This window comes from Sinocyclocheilus grahami, unplaced genomic scaffold (genome assembly GCF_001515645.1).
Source record: "Sinocyclocheilus grahami isolate Dianchi unplaced genomic scaffold, SAMN03320097.WGS_v1.1 scaffold22.1, whole genome shotgun sequence".
NCBI classification, from domain to species: domain Eukaryota; kingdom Metazoa; phylum Chordata; class Actinopteri; order Cypriniformes; family Cyprinidae; genus Sinocyclocheilus; species Sinocyclocheilus grahami.
The window spans coordinates 719,911-744,857 of NW_015505201.1; the positions used below are offsets into that span (position 1 = coordinate 719,911).

General features: G+C 36.9%; 1 protein-coding gene across 9 annotated transcripts in view; it reads right to left on the reverse strand.

The window, feature by feature from the left end:
• Positions 1 to 4,742: 4,742 nt before the first annotated feature.
• Positions 4,743 to 24,947, reverse strand: part of LOC107559327 (protein-methionine sulfoxide oxidase mical3a) — a 76,650-nt gene continuing 56,445 nt past the window's right edge. For 2 of the 9 annotated variants that reach the window (XM_016243128.1, XM_016243105.1), the window contains 14 exons: positions 22,719 to 22,905; positions 21,805 to 21,902; positions 21,539 to 21,629; positions 18,994 to 19,189; positions 17,625 to 17,860; positions 16,380 to 16,469; positions 14,892 to 15,068; positions 13,656 to 13,718; positions 12,465 to 12,542; positions 11,942 to 12,055; positions 11,639 to 11,721; positions 9,671 to 11,522; positions 8,977 to 9,071; positions 4,743 to 5,035 (listed from right to left, as the gene is read on the reverse strand). In XM_016243128.1, the coding sequence (XP_016098614.1) occupies positions 4,844 to 5,035; positions 8,977 to 9,071; positions 9,671 to 11,522; positions 11,639 to 11,721; positions 11,942 to 12,055; positions 12,465 to 12,542; positions 13,656 to 13,718; positions 14,892 to 15,068; positions 16,380 to 16,469; positions 17,625 to 17,860; positions 18,994 to 19,189; positions 21,539 to 21,629; positions 21,805 to 21,902; positions 22,719 to 22,905 (3,552 nt within the window). In that variant the 3' untranslated portion in view covers positions 4,743 to 4,843. Of the gene's footprint in view, positions 5,036 to 8,718; positions 8,875 to 8,976; positions 9,072 to 9,670; positions 11,523 to 11,638; positions 11,722 to 11,941; positions 12,056 to 12,464; positions 12,543 to 13,655; positions 13,719 to 14,891; positions 15,069 to 16,379; positions 16,470 to 17,624; positions 17,861 to 18,993; positions 19,190 to 21,538; positions 21,630 to 21,804; positions 21,903 to 22,718; positions 22,906 to 24,947 lie in introns of those variants that run through there. The other 7 variants (XM_016243149.1, XM_016243143.1, XM_016243123.1 and 4 more) reach the window with 6 other exon arrangements.

Genomic DNA, 24,947 nt, shown 5'->3' on the forward strand with positions numbered 1-24,947 from the left:
AACAGAAGTCATACGAACTTTGGTGAATTTAGCTTGCTTTTGGATTTCAAATGCTTTTTCCATCAACGTCTTGAGACCATTTACTAGAACATTTATAAAATGTGCATATGTTTTACTTACCTGGGTTTCCTAATTAAACAATACTCTTTCTTAGCACATGTAAAGACTACCACCTGAAATAACCCTTGTTACCTTCCAATAGCTTTTTGGCATGCTACGTTTAAGAAACATCTTGTTGCATTGAAAAAGATTCATAAGATGATTTAAACAATGCCTCAATGTCCTTTAAAAACAATGGGTAATTTATACACCATCACAAACAGCGCTCCACGCTATCTCCTGTCTGCTTGGGTGATCTCGGCATGGCTTGCCTGGAACTTCACAGTGTGATCAACGAAACGCCACAAGACAATACACTCATTCAAACAAGCACTCAACAGATCCACAGCGTGAGATATAAGGTTAGGGAACACAGTGAAGACAAACCACACATGATCAATCGCAATGAGGAATGATGCACTGAACACTGGGATCTCTCGGGGCCCGGGGTCCCTATGCAACAACTGAGCAGGTATGGGAGGAAAATATGAAAGCTAATGTGCTGGTGGGTAAAGCAGACAGCCATAGGCTCTACAAAAGGCTAGAGGGGAGGGCTTAATCAGGATTGCAAAGATTTATTTGATTGTTTAAGCATTTAGGATTTCAGATGCTGCTGTATATTAATAGCACATTTTTAGTTTGAAAACTAAGATTCAAACTGAAAGCAAATATAATGCCAGGGCCATTTGCAAGCGGGCAATTTTTGAGCAAAAACTGATACGAAATAATATATTTTTGCTTTGATTCTAATGATTGCCACTTAAAAAAAATTGTTTATTACATGTAATAATATAGTTTATAAAAATGATACAATCATTAAAAATGAAACCGGTATATGTAAGAAAATATAAATAACTAATAATAATTCATTCTTAAAATAAAATCTTAAATACTATTTAAAATACAACTATAAACATTTCGTAAAATGTATAAATTACATAAAGTGAATTAACATTAAGCAGGATAAAATGACAGAGTATTTAGGCAGAGGGAAGACTCCGTAAGTAAAGGGGGAAAAGAAAGGGCGTCAGATGTTAGTCCATTTCAAGCAACAGATTTGAAATACATACCGCCCAGATGCAAATCCAGGATCTCACTGTAATTAGACTCTCCCCAATAGTCTATAATAAGGATATATTAGAAACATGTTACTGCACACACAGGCACAGCCAGTAGCTTCAAGTCATGCACATGTTGCACACAAACACACACGCTCACACAGTAAGGTATGCCAAATACACACTACTCACACTTGTTATTTGGCATGTAAACACGTAGTTAATTGCATTTATATTGCATGTCCTGTAATGGTAGATGAGCACATAGATTTGTTGCACTGCTGTGTTCTGCCACAAGGGACACAACAGATTTTGGAGTGCGAGTATGTTTTTGTATCTAAAACCCTATCTGTCTATCTAAAACTCCTTTTATTCAATGTATATCAAGCATTTTAACCCTAAATGCTAGAGATAATCTGTACGGCCTGTGAATATGTGTTATGCTAAACAACAAAACATGAATATAGCATTTAGCAGATGACTTGGGATGCTTTAGGATTCACAAAACGGAATGATATAGATCCAAAATCAAAGAAACAGCCTATAATACTTTTAAATTTATAGTGGCTCACATCCAGTGATGCAGCATACAAATCTATGTTTGGAGTGATCGGATTGACGGGGCATGCAGTTGAGACACGCGTGAGGAGAGACGATGTTCGGCATGAGAATGGCACGATACGCTGAGACGACTACAACAACTACTAGAATTATTATCATGGATACCTGAGCGCCTCTTACGCTGTTTTGGACTAACACTAGAGAGAGTGTACAACCCTTAGAGAGAGTAAAGGATAAAAAGAGATTAAGAAACACTAGATATAAAAGATGGGATGGAGGGGAGAGGGGGAGGTGAGAGAGGAGGCAATAATTCAGAATTTTTCTTTTACTGCCTATAATTACCCTACTGTCTGGAAATTACAAATCAACTTCAGAAATTTTAGTTTGTTACAGCTACAGCTACTTGATTTTGTTAATATTATCTGTTCACATTTTGCAACAGGAAACCATTTTCTTTGAATCCAATAATGAAATAGATTCTAGTAATTCTCTCAGCTGTTACTGTAGCACACATCAAAAGGATTGTCATATGCAATTTAATGCAGAAAAAATAGAATATAAGAACAGCCGTGGTATTGTCAAAACGTTAATTTTGTAATACCTTTATTTGATTTATTAGAAGCATTATATACTGCAGTTTTTGCAATATTTTCTGCAATGTTTGAAAAAAATATCTTTCTAATGTGTATATACACATATACAGTGGTGTGAAAATGTAGTTTTGGATTTTGTTTTCCCTTAATAATAAAAACTTAAAAACTGCATGTTGTGTTCACTTGTGTTTATCTTTTACTAATATTTAAATTTGTTTGATGATCTGAAACATTAAAGTGTGACAAACATGCAAAAAAAGAAGAAATCAGGAAGGGGGCCAACACTTTTTCACACCACTGTATTTACATTTTCAAATAAAGACTTAAGACTTAAAAATACTCTTGAAGACTTCTAGTGAATAGGGATAAAAAAAAGCTATTTTACAGTGATTGCAGGGGCAGATCCAATTGTATGTCAGGTACAAATCCTTGGACTAATAATTTTTAAATAAATGTAAAAATGTGTCCAGGAAAATGAAAAATGCCTTGAGATTCATTTGCAGCTCAACTGGAGAGCTCAAAAAGCAATTCTGGCATATGAATTATTTAGAGCTGAGCATAACTAGAAAAAAGACATTCACTACCAAAATGTCTATGACTTTTTCATGACTTCCAATGTTTTAATAATTATAAGTGCCTATTCCAGGCCTGGAAATCACAATTTTAAAATTCCCTGACATTTCCAGGTTTTCCATAACCATGGGAATTCTGAATGTAATTCTAATGTTATGTCAGTGTGGAACCCGACAGAGTGTTATAAATTTAGTAATGAGATAAAAGCTTCTAGCAAAATTAATGTAAAAAAAAGGGCATTACTTTACTATGAATACTAACAATACTAACTAACCCAAGTTAACGAAATGGCTTTTAATCACAAGGAAAATGATGCATAAACATAATTTTACATTCTTTTAAAGGGGTCATATGATGCGATTTCAATTTTTCCTTTCTCTTTGCAGTGTTACAAGCTCTTGGTGCATAAAGATCTGTAAAGTTGCAAAGACTAAAGTCTCAAATCCAAAGAGATATTCTTTATAAAAGTTAAGAGTCAGCCACTCCTACCTAAAACGGCTCGTTCTAACACGCCCCCACATATCTACATCACAATGTGGGAAGATTTGCATAACGCCGCCCAAATGTTCACGCAAAGAAAGAAGGTGCAACTTTTATTCTTGCTGTAGTATTGTTGGACGAAGCGGAGTTCAGTCCGGGGGTCGTCACATGTTGTTGCCGCAAGCCCTCCGGATGCTCCTTCGTCAAATCCGCCGTTCCTCACTCTAGCCCTCCGGCCGTTCCTCACTCTAGCCCTCCGTATTTACATTTTCAAATAAAGACTTAAGACTTAAAAATACTCTTGAAGACTTCTAGTGAATAGGGATAAAAAAAAGCTATTTTACAGTGATTGCAGGGGCAGATCCAATTGTATGTCAGGTACAAATCCTTGGACTAATAATTTTTAAATAAATGTAAAAATGTGTCCAGGAAAATGAAAAATGCCTTGAGATTCATTTGCAGCTCAACTGGAGAGCTCAAAAAGCAATTCTGGCATATGAATTATTTAGAGCTGAGCATAACTAGAAAAAAGACATTCACTACCAAAATGTCTATGACTTTTTCATGACTTCCAATGTTTTAATAATTATAAGTGCCTATTCCAGGCCTGGAAATCACAATTTTAAAATTCCCTGACATTTCCAGGTTTTCCATAACCATGGGAATTCTGAATGTAATTCTAATGTTATGTCAGTGTGGAACCCGACAGAGTGTTATAAATTTAGTAATGAGATAAAAGCTTCTAGCAAAATTAATGTAAAAAAAAGGCATTACTTTACTATGAATACTAACAATACTAACTAACCCAAGTTAACGAAATGGCTTTTAATCACAAGGAAAATGATGCATAAACAATTTTACATTCTTTTAAAGGGGTCATATGATGCGATTTCAATTTTTCCTTTCTCTTTGCAGTGTTACAAGCTCTTGGTGCATAAAGATCTGTAAAGTTGCAAAGACTAAAGTCTCAAATCCAAAGAGATATTCTTTATAAAAGTTAAGAGTCAGCCACTCCTACCTAAAACGGCTCGTTCTAACACGCCCCCACATATCTACATCACAATGTGGGAAGATTTGCATAACGCCGCCCAAATGTTCACGCAAAGAAAGAAGGTGCAACTTTTATTCTTGCTGTAGTATTGTTGGACGAAGCGGAGAGACAGATAGACAGATAGATAGATAGATAGATAGATAGATAGATAGATAGATAGATAGATAGATAGACAGAGTTGTCTGTGCATTTCATTGATATATTGCACACAGCCAATAAATTGTCATAAAGTGTAAGACAGAAATAGAAAAAAAATATTGACTGGAGAGATTCTTTAAGAAAGTATAGTAGAAGCTATGAAAGAAAAACAAGTTGCATGTAAACCAGTGAGGTACACAATATAGAAAATAGTATGCAGGTAAACAGCCAAAAAGCCTTTTGAGAATGTTATGTGATACAGTTACATCCTCCAGCAGAAAGGGGGCGCTTTAGCCTTCACCATGCTGCAGAAAACAGTTAGTAATACAATAAAGCAAACATATTCGGACCAACAATAAGGGGTTAGGCATGACGGTGTGATATGACATGCGTAAAACTGGTAGACCAATGGGAATGAATGAACATAGTACCTTTGTGGCATACGATCTCTTGAACACCAATGCATGAGGTACATAAACAGACTTAGAAAAAGAAATTAAAAAAAGAAAACAAACAAAACAAATATTATGCGATTAGATGGGTTAATGTACAATTAAACAAAATCAGGATTCTACGGCAACACACAAACACAAGACTTAACATTTAAGGATGCTGGGATGAGTGCAAAAGTACAAATTAATGTGACCATGTTTTGTGCAACACAATTATACTCCGGGTCCAAAATTAACATCCGCCAACCAAAATTCTTCTCATGTGGCAACAAGCCCGGGTTCCATCCAAGGTTTTTGTACGAAAAAATATTTAGCGCTTCAAAATTGTTACCAATATAGCTGATGGAAATGCCATTTATCGAAAAAATTTCTCATGTGTCGACATTATCTTTTTCCGTTTAACTTTAGCTCATAAATTCTATATCGATACTTTAAATGTAGCCAAAAAATTGTTTGGAAACACTTTTTGTCGAGAAAAGGGGCTTTAACGCAAATAAATATAGTGTCACATGGCAGAATTAGCCTATAGGCAGCGTCCATGTTCATGGTGTTGCTCAGGTTAAAGCACCGTTTCCCTGTAGATCAAAAGCGCATTAAATCATATTCATATTATTAAATTGCATCTAAAATTAATTTATATTTGTTAAGAAAAAGACAAGTTACCTCTCAAACATTCTTATCTTAATTTGATGTTCCTTTAGTAGCCTACGTTTTCGTTATTTTTTAGAGTGCACTGCTCAGTTTAAATAGCCTGTGATATTACTATGCCAAGCACATTTTGTTTTACGTGGATATTGGAACGCAAAGTACAAAATTTTTAATTAATTTATTTTGGCTTGTTAGTAGCTTCTTATATTATTTTTTATTTTTGTTTTGTTCTGAGTTCTGTTCTACCGTTAAATTTAAAGTATTTGTTGTGCAGTGAGGGGAACTAAAATAGCATGGTTTTCAATGTTTGGCTGACTATATTTTATTATGACAATGAACAGGCTGCGTTGTCGAGTTAATAATGCTTAACTGCAAGAGTGAGGCGCCGGCATGATCACTTGTGGTTTTTTTCCCTTATAAAAGTGGAAACAACTTGCAACATGTCTACACCGGACGTGAGCGGCGCGGCAACTGTTGCGTCCGGTGTAGCCACGGTGTTACTATATTCCTTCATTTGTGGTCATATGAGAGTAAGACATTATTCAAAACTATTCTAAATATTCCTTTATTTGTGTACATTCACAATAAAAACAAAACATTGTGCTTTTGTAAAATAAAGGAAACAAACAGGATGCCGCTTTCTCAAGAGCGCATCACAAAAATGAGCCGAAATTCTGCATTTAGGCTGCTAATTGTTGTTTTTTTTTTCTTTTGTTTTGTTAAAGGGGTCATCGGATGCAAAATTCACTTTTGTTGTTGTTTGAACATAAATGTGTGTTGGAAGTGTGTGTACACATCCACCCAATAATGATAAAAATCCACCCAGTGTTTTTTTTTAAATCCCTATTTTAAAATCCCCTTTCTCAAATCAGGCTGTTTCTGAAATTCCTGTCAGAATGACGTAGTTCTGCACAGGCCCCTCCCACGATAGTTGATTGACAAGGCCGTCTTACCTTCGACCCGCCCCGAGTGAGCTGCCTGTGAGCTGTCCGCCATTGTGTCGACACAATGGTGCAGGGGAAGACAAGAATGTGTCCTAAGCGATTGAGATGTTTTGTTGTTAAATGTAATAATGAACATAGCAGTCGTCATTTACTCCTGACATCTGAGCCGCTGAAGACGCAGAGGATTAACGTTACATTCGTTTTTGAAGGGGATGTGCCAATCTCCGATCTGCCTAAATGCGTTTATGTTCGTGCGAATCATTCGTGTTCCAGCTTCATCTACAGAAGATGTGAGTATAAGGTTTTTTTATGAATCTTTGCAAATCGCCTTTCCTAATAATGTGCTAGTTAGCCAGTCTGCTCATCACCCCACGGAAGAGAGGGGTGGGGTCAGCAGAGCTCATTAGCATTTAAAGCAACATGGACTAGAACAGCGTGCTGAAAACAAAGCTGATTTTGACAAAAAAAGGGTGTTTTTTTTACACTACCATTGAGAAATTTTAACCAAAGTATGTTATAGACTTTTCATTAACACCCTAAAGAATCATATCAACTTGTGGAAAATGGGCATCCGATGACCCCTTTAATTTATTATTTAGAAAAATATATTTCGCATATAGGCCTATTTATTTCTCTATTCTCAGCTTTATTATGTTTTTCTCCGTTCGCAGAAGCGCTGCAGGTGCAAGACGTGACCATGTGAATCCTCACGTTCTGCTGTTTATGCTGCTTTTTGCGTGCATAAGATGAATCCCAGGAAAACAAATTTAGGTATTTTTATTGGGTCACAGCGTATCAATTCAAATTTAATTTAATTGTAATATGTTAATATAATAATTTAATAATAATGGCTTAACGACTGTCGGATGTTGGTTAGGAGAAATAACCGAAATGAACATTTCCTCAAAGTTAATCAGAAAAATAAACTAATACAACTGCACCTATTTATGATTAATGCTTGATGATCAAGTATCTAAATAGTCTATAACAAAGTAAAAAAAAAAAAAAAACTCATGACACTTGTTAAAAATAATTTTATGCAGGCCTATACAATTTAATAATAGGCTATATAATAAAGTTTTGTTTCAAATGGATGAAGAACAGGCTACTAGCCTATATAATTTACGCAATAGGTGAAATTATGTATGGAAACAGCTCAAGGGCAATTTTTTTTTTTTTTGCGATACACCAAAACTTATGCGACAATTCGTGTTTTTAGGGATGACGTCGTCATCACGCACACCATTTTATCAGTAAAAGGCCAATTGGACGGAAACAGTCTGTAGACAGCAATTTTTGCAAAGTTTCTTTACACATATTCTCTTTGTCGATAACAAAACAGCGCAAAAACTGGATGGAAACTTGGCTACAGACAGTACATGAAATATTCATCACCAACAAAACATTAACCAACAAAACTAGTAAGAAAAGGAATATAAAAAAATAAAAAAACACCTATGGCCAAACATTTTCACCCACCATTTGCAAGTGTGGTAAAAAGTTAATTTTGGACCTTTGGATTAGAGGGTAAGAGTACATACTAAAACATTACTGAATCAGTGACTTCACCAAAGGCAAATTTGTCTTGAAAAAACAACACTAAACTAAAATAATACAAAAAATAATCATCTGGACAAACAGAACTCTTTAAAAAAAAACAATAACATCAGCAACACAAACTACCTGTGTCACGACCACAGCTTCATATCCACAACTAGGCTAGTTATGAAAGACAAATGAACACTGCACTCTAAAAGTGCCTAATATAACTTTTTTTTTTAATTCTATGAATTCTGGTGGACACTATGATTTTTTGTTCTTCTACACTTTCTATTCCACTCTCTATTCTCTATTCCAGTCTCTCTATTCACCTTCACACAAACACAGCAAAGCTAAAGATACTTAATTTCTTACAGGTTATGAATGAAACAGAATGCTGTACAATATATTTTAATGCATTTTAACATGGTTTTACTGGTTTTTTTTTGGCATAGTGTTGCATTCATGTTCTGTCTGAAACCCAGTAGCTTCTAGCTGCTGTGCAATACATCACAAATACCATTTCCTCTTTTCCTTTCTCCTGTTGCACATCCTTTATTTTCACAATCTTTTCTTTGACTCTTCTTTCATTCTCCTTCTCTTTTGACCTTTCCTTGCCCTTCTCTGTTACTCTTTTTCCTTTTTCCTTCGCCCTGTCCTTATCCTTCTCTTTGGATTTCTCCTCTTTAATTGCCTTTTTTTAAAATCTGATACCAAGTCAAACAGGTCCACATGGCTCTGAGAAGAGTAAAAGATTTCATTACAATTCGAGACTGCAGAAAAAAAAACATACATTTGACTCGAATGAAAAAAGAGGCTCTTTAAATATTATATACTTACATCACCCTTGGACTTCTGAGAGGATCTTTCCAGAACATCGTCACAGGAGAGATCAGAATCCTCAGAAAAGCTGAGATTTCTCCTCAGACGTAAATCTACATCAGTAAATTAGAGAGAACTTTGCTTAAGAAAATCACCAGTTGAAAGAGACTTTGAGAAAATGTGTAAGTTAAATAAACTTAGCAAAATTCTGCAAGATTTGAACGTAACCCATGAGGGTCTGAAGTGAGCCGTTTTATTGGTCACCAAATTCTAAAGTTGCATCACAAATATACTTTTTGTGAAAAAAGGGAAACCCACTGTGACAATTAAAGGAAGCAAACAAATCCAAATTTTTGGATGAGGCAAGAAGTTGATTATAGAGCAACAAATTATTCAATCAACACCATGAAGTATTAATAATCCTAGCTCAATGTATATATAAAAAAGCATATTTACACAATATTTTGTGCAATGTACTTTCATGCTTGTTAAAGGTATCACTACATTATCCAATGAAATAATTTGCGAGTTGAATCCAACCACGTGGAGCATTCCAAAATGGTCACTAATGAGGTTCAATGAAGGTTTTGATGCTGTCTTGAAAAGGAGCTGGCTATTTAGGATTCACACTAGATTTTGGAACAGAGCTAGCATAGATAATGACGAATTCTGACAAAGGGGGAGCTGTTCAAATGAAACATTTCTAGCTGACCTGAGGACCTGTCCAGTGGTGATTCTTTCTTCTTCCCTGAGTCTGCAGTTGTAGAGCTTGAAGGTGTGCTTGGGCATGACTTGCCGTCTTTCTTCTTTTTGTCCTTCTTGTAACCAGAGAACACCGTCTTCCACAGGGACTTGTGTTTGGGTGGAGTCTCTTCTGTGCCAGAGAGCCTTTCATTTTTGGCTTTCTTTTCCTTTTTGTTCTTCCGTGGAGAAAACAGTGAGCTGCGCTTCTTGCTTTTGCCTCCTGTTGTGCTTTCTGAAGATGTGACAGAACTGTCCAAGTTCTTACTGGTTTGTGTGGTGAAGACACGGTCAGGTAGTGTGTCTGTCTGCTTTTTGGACTCCAAAGCCTTCACTGCAGAGTCCTTGGGTGTGTTTGATTGCTTTTTGTTTTTCTTTGTTGTCTCAGGAACATTCCAGGCTACTTTTGCCACAGCACCCTTGGCAGCATCTGATTCTTTCATCTTAGTAAGCTGCTTGGCCATGGCGTCCTTTAGAGCTTGGCTCTTCACAGACTTTTCCCGTGCCCGCATTCGCTCTTCTGCGATCTCCTTGGCTTCGGGAGAAAAATCTTGGGGACCCTTTGCTGTCCGGGAAACCCCACCAGGTATGTTGGGCTTGCCATTTTCCATTGCCAGAGCCAAGTGCAAAGGCGGTTTCTCCCGGTTGACCTTGCTGGTTGGCGGGGTGGAAAAGTTTTCCAGACCACTTGTGTCTGGAGTGCGGTCATCGTACGTGTCTTCAACGTCGTCAGCAAATGGGATCTCATCTACACACTCCACAAAAGACTTTCTCACTTCTTCACGGCGTGGTTTAATCGGTTCCTTTACCCTCATAACAACAGGTGGGTTAGTTCTAGGGTCTGGAACTGGAGCCGTAACTGGTTTTGGTTGAGGAGGACTAACTGGAGTCTTCGGTTTAGGGGGTGTAGTCTCAGGTTTAGGTTCCTCTGTGGCTTCAAAGAGGTTGTCCCAGGACACCTGAGGTCTTTTTTTTTGGCGCGAAGCTGGCTTCTCATTAGGTGGAGGTGGTGGGGGACTGGAAGGAGGGGTTAGCATGGTAGAATCAGAGTTGTTGTAGCTGTCACTAGCTGCTGTCTGACTGGTAGTCACGCTTCCATTAAGACCCAACCCAGAACTGCTGCTCAAGTCTTTCTTCTCAGAACCATTACTCTTAGGTTCCACCGGAGATATAACCTGACCCTCCAAGGTAATGTTAATTCTGCGTATGATAGAACGGCCTGTGAAAGTAGGCTTCTGCTCTTCAGAAAAGTCCTCTGGGGTGTAAGACTTTGGAGATGATGATTCAGACGTTGGAGTTTTCACAATGCTCTTCTCCACTGTCGTTTTGCTTCTTTCCAGAGGAGTGAGTCCTAAACTCTTTCTGATCTCTGCACTCTTCAACCAGAACTCCTCAATGAGGTCTGTTTTCCTGACGGGGGTTTCCTCAGGCACTGAATCTTTCAAGGGTTCATTGGTTCTCTTCTCAGAAGCAGGTTTAGGAGTGGAGGTGACTGCTGGGACTGGCTGAGTCCTGACAGGGGAGCTTGTGGAGAGGGGTGAGGGTGGCTCGTGGCAGGGTTGTGATTGGGTACATATTGGAGATAAAGGATTACTTGTTGGAGAGCAGGCACAAGGCTCGGGCTGGACAGGAGATTTGGGATTCGCTGTCTCTGGTTGTGAAACAGGTTGGGAACAGATGGGCGCAACAATTTGAGCAACAGGAGAATGGGGACTTTTAGCATCAAGGGGAATTTTCGGTTTGACATTATCAGGTAGATAGGGCTCAGGGAAAAACCGTGCACCAGGAGATTTAACTAGAATAACAGGAGAAACTTCTTTCACCTGTAGAAAGAGAAAACGAATGGTAGAATTTTATAGTATGCAGAGACTTTTGTCATTTTAAATACCAAGCAAAAAAGTGAGGTCTAAGACATTTTGATCCCACAACCCCGTATTACCTTATCAATGGGTAAAGCAGGTTTTTGGATTGGAGACAGCACAACGTCCACAATCAATTCCCTCGGATTTGCAGATGTTTTCTCTGCGAGGAAAAATTAAATTGGCTCAAATATTGATGGACATAGAAAATCCCCTTGTGTTGAGATTTTAATCATCAAAGCCTGCATAATTATGAAGCAAGACATTGATGCAATGTGTTCAGAGACTCAAGTTATGCAAGTGCATGAACATTTGCAATCATCAGTCTCAAACCGAAATGGAAAAGGCATGAATTTATATGATTATGATTAGGTTATGATTACCAGTGTTAGAAACATCTCCCTGGCTCTCTGCTTTGCCATTATCCACTGGAAGCATCACCACTTCATCTATGCAACTTGAACGAGCTTCAGCCTCTGCATCTGAGGGAATGTCCTCTGTGACATTAAACAAATTAAAACAGCGTGAAAGCCTGTTTAAAATACATGGAAATACATATTTTAAAAGCAACCATTTTGTCTGTATTAATTTCCGTAGACAATGTATTCAATGTGTCAACCCCATTTAGTCTTTTTAAATAATCAAAATAAATTACAAAAAGGAAAGCTTTTTTGTAAACATAATCCTTTCAAGGACAACTGAATGTAACTAATTTACATAAAACAAATGTATCGTATATTTGGCAGCAGGGGATTATCTTTAAATGTCAAATCTGTTAACCTAATTTTATTTAGGAAAGGAGTGAAAGGTGTTTTCAGTTAATTAAATTCTAACGGTTAACTCTGTAACCTTTCTGAAGGCATAATGATATCACAGCAAGTAAATAGAAAAATGGACTTGACAAACCTTGATCTATTTCAGTGCCTGGCTCAAAGTCAGGACTGCTTGCTTCTGCTTCTGGGTCATCATCCTCTTCACAGGGCTCTGGGATCACAGGAGAAGAAAAATAAGCTGAATATGTTGGGCAAAAGTCTAAAAGAAAAGGTAAAAACGGTTAAACTATACTCATGACTATTAGAAGATCTTCCGTGAGCACAAGGTGTAAGTAACACAAAACAGCTAAATAATGAATGTGTGCAAAAACAAGCACAGAATGTATTAATCATGTTGCTAATAAACGATGGTCTTGAGGGAACATTAAAGTAAGCATACAGTACAATGAGTGCACATGACAAAATGTAGAAATAAACAAATGGGATTAGTATTTAAACACATGCAAGTATCCATTTACAATACAGTCAAATGGACTGGGCTCAAAATCAGCAGCTGTTGAGAAGGAGTGAGTAAAGAGTTGTGAATGAAATGCAATGACACCAAACTGAACATTACAAACATAAATAAAGAGGGAGATTTAGCTGAGACACCCCCTTCCACACACCACCACTTTTTTAATTAATTAACGATATAATTCAGACAAAAGTTCTGAACTTGAGTAGAGATTTTTTGCAAGCCTCAGAATAGTATGCAACCTTTTCAGTCTATTTCCTTCTTGCACATCTGTGACATGCTCAAGGCTATTGTATCTTTTGTGTGTCCGCTCCCTGTACCACAAAAAAACTCAGAAATGTTTTTAGTTAATTTTGGTTTTGACCTCTCTGTGGCCTTGTGCTGTACAGATGAAGTGCCTTGCAATTATGTCACAACAAGCACTTTGTGTCCTCCACAGATGCACCACACGCATCCTGGAACAATATACTTGTGTATATGACTTTATTTAACAGTCTGTACTCTGGTTTTACTTTTAAGTACATTTTATAATTTGTATTATTTCAGAAGAACGCTTAAGGAAACATGTGAAATGCATGCATTAGTCAGTGTGTTTGGATTAAGCTGAAGGATAATAGCTATCACACCAAACACTGTCTCGCCACTCCAGCATGCAGTAGCATCAACTTGTATTTGAATGTGATGTTTTAACATGCAATCAATGTTCAACAATGATTGCAGTGGTGTTAAGTGTTCAATAGTATTGCCATGCACTGATGTGTGTATGTATTAGGCACTAATATAAGTTGCTGGTCTTGTTTTCTTCTCTACCTCCAGACATCGAGTCCAACCAGGCTCTGACAGTCTCATGACGCATGGCTTTGTGGGTGGGGGCTACAATTAAACCAATGGAAAATGAGAATGGGAACAAGTACATGAAATGCAAAGACACAACAAAAAATAAAAACTCAAACATTCATGAATAAATCAAAGAAATTAACCGAAAAAGTGGCATATACTTAGTTAGGAATGCCCCAATATCCACAATCTTGATAAAGTGAAATATAAGGACAAAATATAGGAGAACAAATATGTCAACCCGTAAAAGGTCAAAATAATGTCACAGCAATGACAAAGTGTGATATATATAAAAAGTATTAAAGCAAGATAAAAGATTGTAGAAAGTACAATAAGCATGCTAAATGCTATTGTGGATGAAACCAGAGAAAGTTCACATTGAAAAGCAATCGCACATACAACAATCTCCTTTACACCTGGCAACATTCATCTCGATTAATCCAGCCAAAAGTGAACAGCAATAAATACTAGTAAGGATTCACTACTATTAAAATTCTGGCCGATTATGATAATTATTTTCATGCCAAAATTTTTTTTTAACTGTTATTAATTTAGTCTTTTTAAAGATTTACTTTAAGTGCTACAGCAGATGCTGGCAAAGGCAATCTAAATGTAAAAACAGAGGAAAGAGCATGCATATTAAACATACAATATCGACCAATAACAAACTTGAATTCTTTAGATCGCGGCATGATGTGTTGCTCTTTAAGCATGCTTCACTTTGTCAGACAGGTTCTATTTAAGTGATTTCTTGATTCAACAGGTCTGGCAGTAATCAGGCCTGGGTGTGGCTAGTGAAATTTAACTCAGCTTTCTAAAATAATGTGGTTAATTGCAGTTCTTTCATGATTTAACAGGAGGGGGCAATTAATTTTTCACGTAGGGCCACGTAGGTTTGGACAGCTTTTTTCCCTTGATAAATGGAATCATCATTTAAAAACGGCATTTTGTATTTACTTGCATTATCTTTGTGTAATATTTAAATTCGTTTGATGATCCGAAACATTAAAGTGTGAAAAACATGCAAAAAAACAAGAAATCAGGAAGGGGGCCAACACTTTTTCACACCACTGTATATTTTACTCCCGAAATCCAATTACACAGAAAAACATATGACATGCATGTTTACACCAGGTGTAAACTGCAGCATCTACTACCCCCCCAAAAGCCACAGGGCCCATAATGTATGACTCCTCCACATGGGGTTACCTGTGGAGGAGGTGGGCTGTGTGATCTGGGTGTTGTTCAGCGAGGGCTGAGAGCCTAAGGGTGACATCGAGTGGCCCTCAACCAGCCCCTCAGCTTGTTTGGATGTCCAGTGGTTGTCCATCTGGATGTCTAGAGGGTCTACTGGATGTATGGCTTGCTGGATTTGCAGGTTCCTAGCTGCATGGTGGCATTACGGGTAGCCATTAAGGTGACACGATCATTTTGTAGGATTCATTGGCGAGTCCATTAGCACGTCAGGAACAGAAAATCCAATTTGTTTGAAAAGTAAAAAGGTCCAGGCCACAAAAAAGTCCCCATGGGCAGCAAAGTGAACAGAGAGTGAGATTCAGCAGCCATAAACAGTCAGACATACACATTGAAGAAGACAAAAAGAAAGGAGAACATTATGGTTTAGAATAGACTGTAAAGTGGCAAGTTAGTACATACGAAAAGTAGCATGCATTAGAAAAGGCTCCTTCATATATGACAGCAATTTTTAAAAAGCAACAATCAACTCTACAGGTGCTTTCACACTTGAGCTTTTGGTGCGAACTTGAGTACACTTGATGTCAGTGTTCAGTTAATTTAACTGGCGCCAAACCGCAATCTGTGTCCAAGTCTGCTTGAAACTGTAGTCTGGGTTATGATTCATGTATGGATCACAGTCAGGCCAAATTAGTGAACAATTTGATCCTTAAAGTAGGCCTATAATGCATTTATCATACCATCTCGTCACAGAAATTTCATGCATTCTTGCATGCATTATTTTCAATACATTTACAGCAGACGTTAATGCTGTTTTCTGTGCGTTAAACGAGTTTACCCAAAAATGAAAATTCTGTCATCATTTACTCACCCTCATGTCATTCCAAACCTGTATGACTTGTATGGCTTTATTCCACGAAACATAAAAGAAAAATGAGAAACGTCTGTTTTGTCCATATAAAGTAAGTCAAAGGTAACCAAAATGGTTTTGTTACTAATATTCTTCAAAATATCTTTATGTTCCACAGAAGTCAGTCATATACATTTTTGGGTGAACTATCCCTTTAAGGTTTGGTAAAACAACTAAATCAAGCATAGAAGCTAGCATCTTCTCTTCCTGTTACTCAGATATAGTAATAAACAGATGCCGCTAGTATTAACAGTGGTACTTTGTGGTAATGACATAAGCTCAGTTTCAGACCAAACAATCAAAGCAAGTGTGAAAACACCCTGAAAAATCTCATTCAAAACACCACGGCGGTGTGAATGCACGCCATTTTCAACCCCAAACAACATTACAGAAAAAGACAGCAATTAACAATTAGTTTAATGGTAAAAGCTTCACAGCCATATTCAATTAAAACACATCTAGAGCTAATAAAAAGAGGAGGAAAGCAGGAGAAACACAGGCAAATTGTGTTAGCACAATAATTCTTTAGTTACTGATGAAGTTATGAGGTATCGGCGTGTGCTAAAGCCAAACGCATCCACAGGCATCACTACCTTTAAATATACCCGTATCCTCTTCATTTGTGAGATTCTCCAACCAAAGACCTGCATGAAGCTCCCTGTCCCAGGGGAAATACTCTCCCGCTGTCATCCCATACAATTACCCCAGCACACGCACATCCACACAGTGATGGAAAAGACGGAGCAGAGGATCAAGAGACAAGTGACAGGCAAAAGATGGGGAAAAAATAATATTGTCACAGAAAAGGATGATCCAGAGAACAAGGAACCTCCAATAACATTCAGAGACTAAAGTACTGAGGACTTTAACAGTAGTATCAGCTACAGTATGGACTTGGCACTGATTTATTTATTTATTTTATTGAGCTAAAGCAATGAACTGACAAAATATGGCAAATCTTTGGTATTATGTAATATGACAGTATAATACAAGTACTATATATTGTTGTCTAAAAAATGTTTTATACCATGGCATTGTACAGTCTTTGATTCTGATTGGTTGACAGGTGCTCCATAATTCAATAAATTAAATAATTCAAAGGTCCTTCGCCAATTTTTCCTTAGCTATTTGTTAGATTTCACCATGTAAAATAGTTTGACTCTTATTCAAAAGTTTGTGTCAAAGAAAGTTATAAAAGGTTATTTTTATAAAGTAGAAATACAAGACACAGTTGGAAAAGGAAAGCTAGTTCATTTGCCAGAGATGCCGCAAACATCTGAGAATGCAGAAGGTTGAAAAGGCTAGTAACAGTGGCACATTAGTATAAACAAGTTTAGAATCGCTGAATGATTCAGCGTCTCACTGATGAGATATATCAGCGTAAAAAAAATATACATCAGGGGCTGAAGCTCTGGGGTTAGAGCAATCTCTTGGGAAATCTTTTGTCTTACATTTTTCATCAGAAAGAGTCATACTCAAAGAAAAAATAATAATTTTAGAAGTTCTCTGTGAATATGAGACAGCAGACAACCCTGGTGAACATTTAATATCTAATCAGGGAAGCTAGACGCCACATACATAAAGATGATATGAAGTGGACAGAGGAAATGAGACTCTGCAGAGCAAACACATTACAGTCTTTCTATTTCTTTAAAATTATCTTCTAAAAAGAAAAAGAATATAAGCTACTTCAAATTTTCCATCTAAAATCAAATTAACCATCATCAAACTGGACATTCTGTCCAGGACATCCATCTACATCCATTATTCATTGTGTAGAGACACTTTTAACACCCTCACAAGTACATTGAATCTAACAGCACTGACGCGAAGCTTACCATCACTCGATTCCTCCTCTTCCTCCTCCTCGTCTTCATCTTCCTCCTCTTCATCCTCGTCCATCTCTTCATCCCCGTCATGAAGGCGATCATCATCTTCTGCTGCTCCAGGGTCGCTTCCTCCCTTTAGTTTAGTGTGGAGCTCCACCGCCTCTTTCCAGGGAACCCCACCCAGATCAGACGGGCCGGCCGCTTCCGGTTCTTCATCCTCTTCCTCCATATCAGACTCTGAGCTGCTGTAGGGATGGATAAGTGTGTAAAAACCACCAAATGACCCCTGGTTGCTCTTTTTACTCACAAAATAACAAGTTACCTAGACTACAGTTCAAAAGTTTTGGGGTTGGTAAGATTTTTAAATGTTTTTGAAAGAAGACTCTTGTCTCTTAAGCTAACCAAACCATTTGATTAAAAATACAGAAGAAATTGAATATTGTGAAACACTACTAAAATTAAAAAAACACTTTTCTATTTTAATAGAAAGCTGAATTTTCAGCACCATTACTCCAGTTTAACTGTGCCATACGTTCCTTCAGAAATCATTCTAATGCTGATTCGGTGCATAAGAAACATTTTTTATTATCAATATTGAGAACAGTTGTGCGGCTTAATATTTTTTTGTAGATACTGTAAAGCAATTTTTCATAGGTTCTGTAATGAATAGAAAGCTAGATAGATGAAAAAGCTTTTTTTGTTTTTTTTGTAAAAAATTTAATGTTTTATGGTCAAATTTGATCAATTTAATGCATCCTTGCTAAATAAAATGATCATGGCATTAAAAAAAAACCTTATTGAAAGTTTGAAATAACAGGATTAGTGAAGATAGATATAGAACGGAATGGCAGAAGTTTGTTCAAAAAGACCATGAATGAGTATTAAGAAACTATTTTGATTTCATGTTCATTTAGGACACTTTTATATTTAAAAGTTTTGATTCCAAGCAAGAACATTTGAAACTCAACAGGTAAAATAAATAAATAAATAAACAAATAATGGCAACACCATGTCCTCAAATGATGAACTCCAGTAGATGTTCTTCAAGTCACTTTTCTTGAACAAATTACCATATGCCAAATGTAAATAAACTTTAATTTAAGCGTCTGCACTAAAAATATTTTCCAATTTATTTCTATCATGTGAAACAGGAACTAAAGAGCATGGAAAATTTTAATTTAAAAAACTGCAAACACTGTTGCCACACATTTTAATTACAGCAGAATTATATTAGTAAAGTACCAAGGAATACTAATGAACAAGCACCGTTTTCATTATATTATGTAATGGCTGAAAATGACTGATAATTAGTGGTGCTCACATGATAGAAACACGCTAGAACAGCGCAACCAACATGATATATAGATGTGAGGGATACCTGGATCCCTCCTCGATGTCGGTGGCTTTGTCCAGCACACTGCTGAGGTTGTGCTCAGCCAGCGTCTCCTCAGGCACCTCCTGCAGCTCCTCCTCTCTCATCATAGATAGACGGTAGTTCTCCAGCTCGATCCTCTCAGGAGTCCCTTTAACACGTTTGGCCACGCTGGGCTCTGTAACCCCGTTCACCTCTGTCACTGTGATGGACAGAAAAGAGGAGAAGAGAGAAAATGTCATTAATGTGAATAGTTAATATGTAACAAATAGGGAGTGGCTCTGGGCTGCTATGTAGAGAGGTGGTATTAGCATAATATTTGCATTATCATAATTATAACTAATAAATTCTTGATTTAGTTTAAGCTAAAATCATTAGGCGTCAATCCAGAGATGAATAAAGATTTTAAGTTTATTATTTCATATAATTCATATCTACCGTCCACCCACCCTACCTTCTTTTAAGGTTGTTTTACTGCACAAGGATTCATTTCCACTCAGACAAATAAGACAAACACAGTCAAAGTGATAACTCTTTAACTTTATTTAAACAAGCAATATTTGGCCTTCATGATTCCACAGATATTCTAGATTTAAATATCATGGTGTCAGGAAAATACTTTAAGTATGTTCTTAAATAATAAATACAAGTTATGGTTACCTTGCCTTTTTCCCTTCCTATTAAAGCATCTCAGATAAATGGAGTAAATTTTGTTTTAATATTAATGAACTTTTTAACATTAATGAACAGGTGGACATGTGTATGACTAATACGTCTATCCAGTGAAGCAAATCCCAAAACCCAAATCAAGCCAGTGAGAACATTTTGTGAATGTAATTAAACAAAAAAAAACATGACTGTGATGGTGGAAGTGGTTAGAGGGATGAAGCAAGCAATCCATATAAAAAGAATCGATTGAAAAAACTCGTCACCCGTAACTGAATTATGACCGATGTATTCAGAACTCACCGAATAACGAACATGCCTCATATAGTGATTATGTAGTGACAGACCCCATGAATAAAATAGTGTGTCGTGTTCACTTGATGCATATCTATGATTCCAGACGAATCTGATCTTATCACCCAAATGCTAGAGGAATACTAAAAATAAATAATATAATATTCTTATTCTGACACGTTCTACTTTCATATTTTTCATTTTTCAGCCATATTTTCCCCAAAATCTAAAAGTATAAAAAAAAATGTGCATGAGGAAACGGAATTCTGTTTTTAGGCCAATTATTTGTAGTCTAAGTCTACTGTAAACCATAAATATAAAACTTTCAGTACTGCAATGAAAAAACAAATAAACAGGTCAAATTATATATTAATAATAATGCGATTTTCTTAGGTAATACAATTTTAACAGTAATACAAATGATTTTGCATTAAACGAAAGCTAAGAAAATGTCAAAATGCAAAACATCTTAACGGTTCTAAAAAATAAGCTTTATTTTCTTTATGCAAAACATAATTTCTATTTTCTTGCTATTTTTAGGTGAAAAATAACTGAAAAATGATTTATGAGATTCAAACCTCTAAAATTTCTATGCTAAATATATTAATGTTGCTAAAACCATTATAACCTTTTACACTTTATATATTTCATCCTAAGTAGCACAAACTCACCGGATGTTTTGCATTGTAAATCATTCTCAGTGATACACACATGACGGATGCCATGAGCAGTGGTGTTAGTACTATGCAGAGGAGAATTAAGAGGTGAACAAACACTGGGACAGAAATGCAAGGACTGATGGGAGTGTAGACCAATCACAGGCACAGATGCAGGCACTAGCTCAGCAACAAGCTGCTCTGATAGGAGAGAGGTAAGGTAAAGCTTACAGAGTCCACCAATCACAAGCACTGATACGAGCACTGCATTACAAAAGGGGCACAGGTCTGAAATTAGTACAATCACAAACTTAAAGGCACCACAATCACAGATCTATACAGTGGAAGGACAGAAAGGAGAGCAACAAAAACAGATGCAGGCAAAAAAGGTTAATTATTATTACACGTAATGTGTTATTTGATGAATATAAACTGTTCTAAGTCAATTCACACTTTTTAAAAGCTCTAAATTATGCATGCAATTAATTAACAGTAGTAAACACACTTAATTGATATGCTTTTTTGCCTGGATGGTTTACTCATAATCAAAAGAAGAGATTTAATTTGGCTGCACCACTCGGAATATTATACATATTATATACAGCCAAGAGGTTTACAATGAGTTAATCATTTGTGACATCACCAGGGATACACAAAACAAGCACAATACCACTCGAAATCACAGCACGTGCGGGCAGGAAGTGCCCCGATAAGCTCAGAGGCTGGAAAGGGGTCATGCTAGATAAAATTGAGCAGGATGTTGAGAGTAAAGCAGGAGAGCAGATAAACGCAATAGGCGAGGAGGAAAGGAGAATCTAAGGGATTGTGCGCCACCTGGTGGCGGGTCCAAGACATCGCTCGTCGCAACGAGCGCAGAATGCCCCCTACTCCTCGAGAGGGGCACAGGACGGGGCCTAAAGAGGAAAGGCGGGTACCTGATGGCTGGCGTTCCACGGGGGCCTGAGAAGTTATGGCTTGGCCTGGGGCGTCCACTGTGTTGGGGGTTACCGCCAACACCTGGGGCTCCTATGACCACAACAAAAAACATCTGAATATATTAGCTTTTTTTGTTATTACATAAAAAAAAAAAAAGTTAAAATATAATGTACAGTGTCAGAAAAACAACTCTCTGATAAAAACAAAAAAACAAACAAAAAAACCTTGCTCTCTCCCCAAACACAGATGCTAAAGAAGTCATTACCTTGGGGTTTACGGGAGCAGCAGCAGCAGGCGCAGGCCGTTTTCTCTGTGCCAGACCAGAAAGTCGGTAGCAGTAGTGTGGTTTACAGTAAAACTTCCCTACAAGAGCAAAAACACACACAAATGAACTCCATTAGCATCTGTTTCAGGACATAAATCGGAGAAAACCTCAAATGAAGTGATTTATCAAATGCGAAATGCAACAAATGTGGTTGATTTCCGCCTAACGTGTATATGTGTGACTACACCACGTGGGAGTGTACAAAATGGCTCATAGTTAATAAAGAATCGTTGATGTAGAGAAACGGTCCCTCTGTCTCATACAACTATATCCCACTGTGTTGGTCACAAAGCATCTCATGACAGCAAACTATGAGCAAGCAGGAAATTAAAGAAACTACATACATTAATCAAAACAGCTCTATAGAGTATTCATATTAAAGGGTTAGTTCACCCAAAAACTCACCCTCAACTCGTTTCAAACCCGTAAGACCTTCGTTCATCTTCGGAACACAAATTCAGATATTTTTGATGGAATCTGAGAGTTCTCTGACCCTGCATTGACAGCAGCACAACTGAAATGTTCCCAGACCCAGAAACGTAGTAAGGACATCGATAAAACTGTCCATGTGACATCAGTGGCCCAACTTCAATTTCTCTGAATTTCTCTCAACTCTCAGATTCCATCAAAAATATCTGAATTTGTGTTCCGAAGATGAACGAAGGTCTTATGGGTTTGGAACGACATGAGGGTGAGTAATTAATGACAGAATTTTTATTTTTGGGTGAACTAATCCTTCAAGTTAATGAACAATAATAAAATGTAATGTAGGAAAAAAATGATGGTAACCTATAAGTAGCTACAGTATGAATAACATGATCAGGAGGGATTTTATTTCTGCTTGGATTTCATACCATCCTCAACATCGAAGGCGTAGGAGGACAGCCGGAGGGTGGTGCCGCAGTAGTCGCACTTGAAGCAGCTGCGATGGAAAAACTTTCCCTCTGCACTGAGACGCTCCATCACATAGACGCGCTTCCGACAGAAGAAACACACATCGCTGCCTCCAATATTCTGAGGGAACTCCTTCCGCAAGGAACCCTGCAGAGAGAAAGACATAGAAGCAAGACATGCTAGTTCAGGTCTTTTTTTAAGGGAGAGCCAGGAGTGGTAACGAAGTGCTTAAAAATCTGCCAAAAGAGAGACAGCATGCACCAAAATAATTTATGATCTTCTGTGCTTCGAGGAACTGAAGACCCAATTCTTGTGTAAAGTTAGGTGAAAGACACTAAAATAATCACATCTGTGTAAATCACTACATCCTTTAAAATAAAATATAAAAATAACTTTACAATTCTTTAAATTATGTACATTTAGAAATTATAAAAATGAAAGATTTAGGAATATTTTAGAAATGTAAAAAAAAGTCCAAATTATAAAAAAAAAATACTAAACTACTATAGTAGTTTACAGACAAGTGAAAGAAAAACGGTTCACTGTTTCATCTGCAGCTCAGCATCAATACAGTGAACCTTTCTCACATCATTTTTCTTGGAACAAAAACAGAGTACATGGATTTAATGCCCAAAACAGAACAACTTTTTAGCCTTATATTGAATCTCATAGGTGTTATTCCTGTCTGGTTGTCGTTGCTGCAGTGTCATGATCCAGTTACCAGTGCACTGAATCATGGTTTATGCATTGTGGTCACAGAGAGTTGGTGATTCTCAGTGCTACAAGCTAGCCATGTACCAAAGCAAAAATGAGCTATGCAGTCTCATTTGTGAACAACACCCATAATTCTTACCAAATCCCTTTTCTCAAGCAAGGGCCTGGGGTCGTCCTTAGCCTGAAGCTGATTGGCTATTTGCTCAGCCAGTGAGCTCACACCCCCTGAGTACATCTTTACATAGCGCTACAGGTGGTGAACAGAACAAAAAGGTTTTTAAAAGCATAAATGGCTGAAAGCGGAGTGAGATGCTGTAGCAATTTTCAAGACTATGAAAAATTAAAAATAAATCAAAGTTAAATTCAGATGTTCTTGCATGGTTATTTGTGTAGATGGCAGAAGGCACAAGGTGTAATTCAGCTCAAAGCAATTCAAAGTGCTAAAACAGAATAAGGCAGTCAAGTTGTGAGAAACGGGTAACAAGGAAAACTGTTAATTGAGATAAAACGTTCAACCTAAAATTACACTTTTACTTCATAACATATTTTAAGAAGCAAACATACATTAACTTTCAGAAGTTTGGGGTTAATAAGACTAATTTGAAAGAAATTAATACTTCTATTTAGCAATTAAACTAATCAAAAGTGACAGTGAAGACATTCATAATGCTACAAAAGATGTATATTTCAAATATAAATGAGGCTACGTGAACTTTCTATTAATTAAATTAAATTAAAAAACAAACTCAATTTGGATTTCCACCAAAATATTAAGCAACACAACTGTTTTTAACATTGATAATAAAAAGAATGTTTCTTGAGCACATATAAATCAGCATATTAGAATGTTTTCTGAAGGTTTATGTGACACTGAAGAATGGAGTAATGGCTGAAAAGCTGAAAATTCAGCTTTCTATTAAAATATCTTACTAACCCCACATTTTTTGAATGTGAGTGTTTCAAGACACTAAAGAATAACATTTTTATAAAAAATAGAATCAAATTTTCTCGCATGGTTATTTGTGTAGGTGTAATTCAGCTTAAAGCAATTCAAAACGAAGCAGTCAAGTTGTACAAAAAAACAACAACTGTTAATTAAAACAAAAGCCTTCAACATAAAATTACACTGTTAAACATACGTGAAGATGCAAACTTATTTATCAGCAAAATACTCTTCCTGGACTTTAACAATCATGCTTGAAGCACGTTAAATTCAAATTCAATTCAATATTTCAATGTTGTATGAACATGCAGGTCAGTTTCCAAAAATAGCTTTCATGCAGCTCATGAATATAGGTCACATCCAGCATACAGCTGTGTTAAAATGTTCGGCAACATACAGTACTTGTCCATTTTTGTTGTATTTCAATATTCTCAGCTTCACACACTGATACATACACACAAAAGAAGACTGGAGAGAGACAACTCAGACATATACAGAATGGCAGCTCTCCTCCATTAACAGAGTGCGTTTG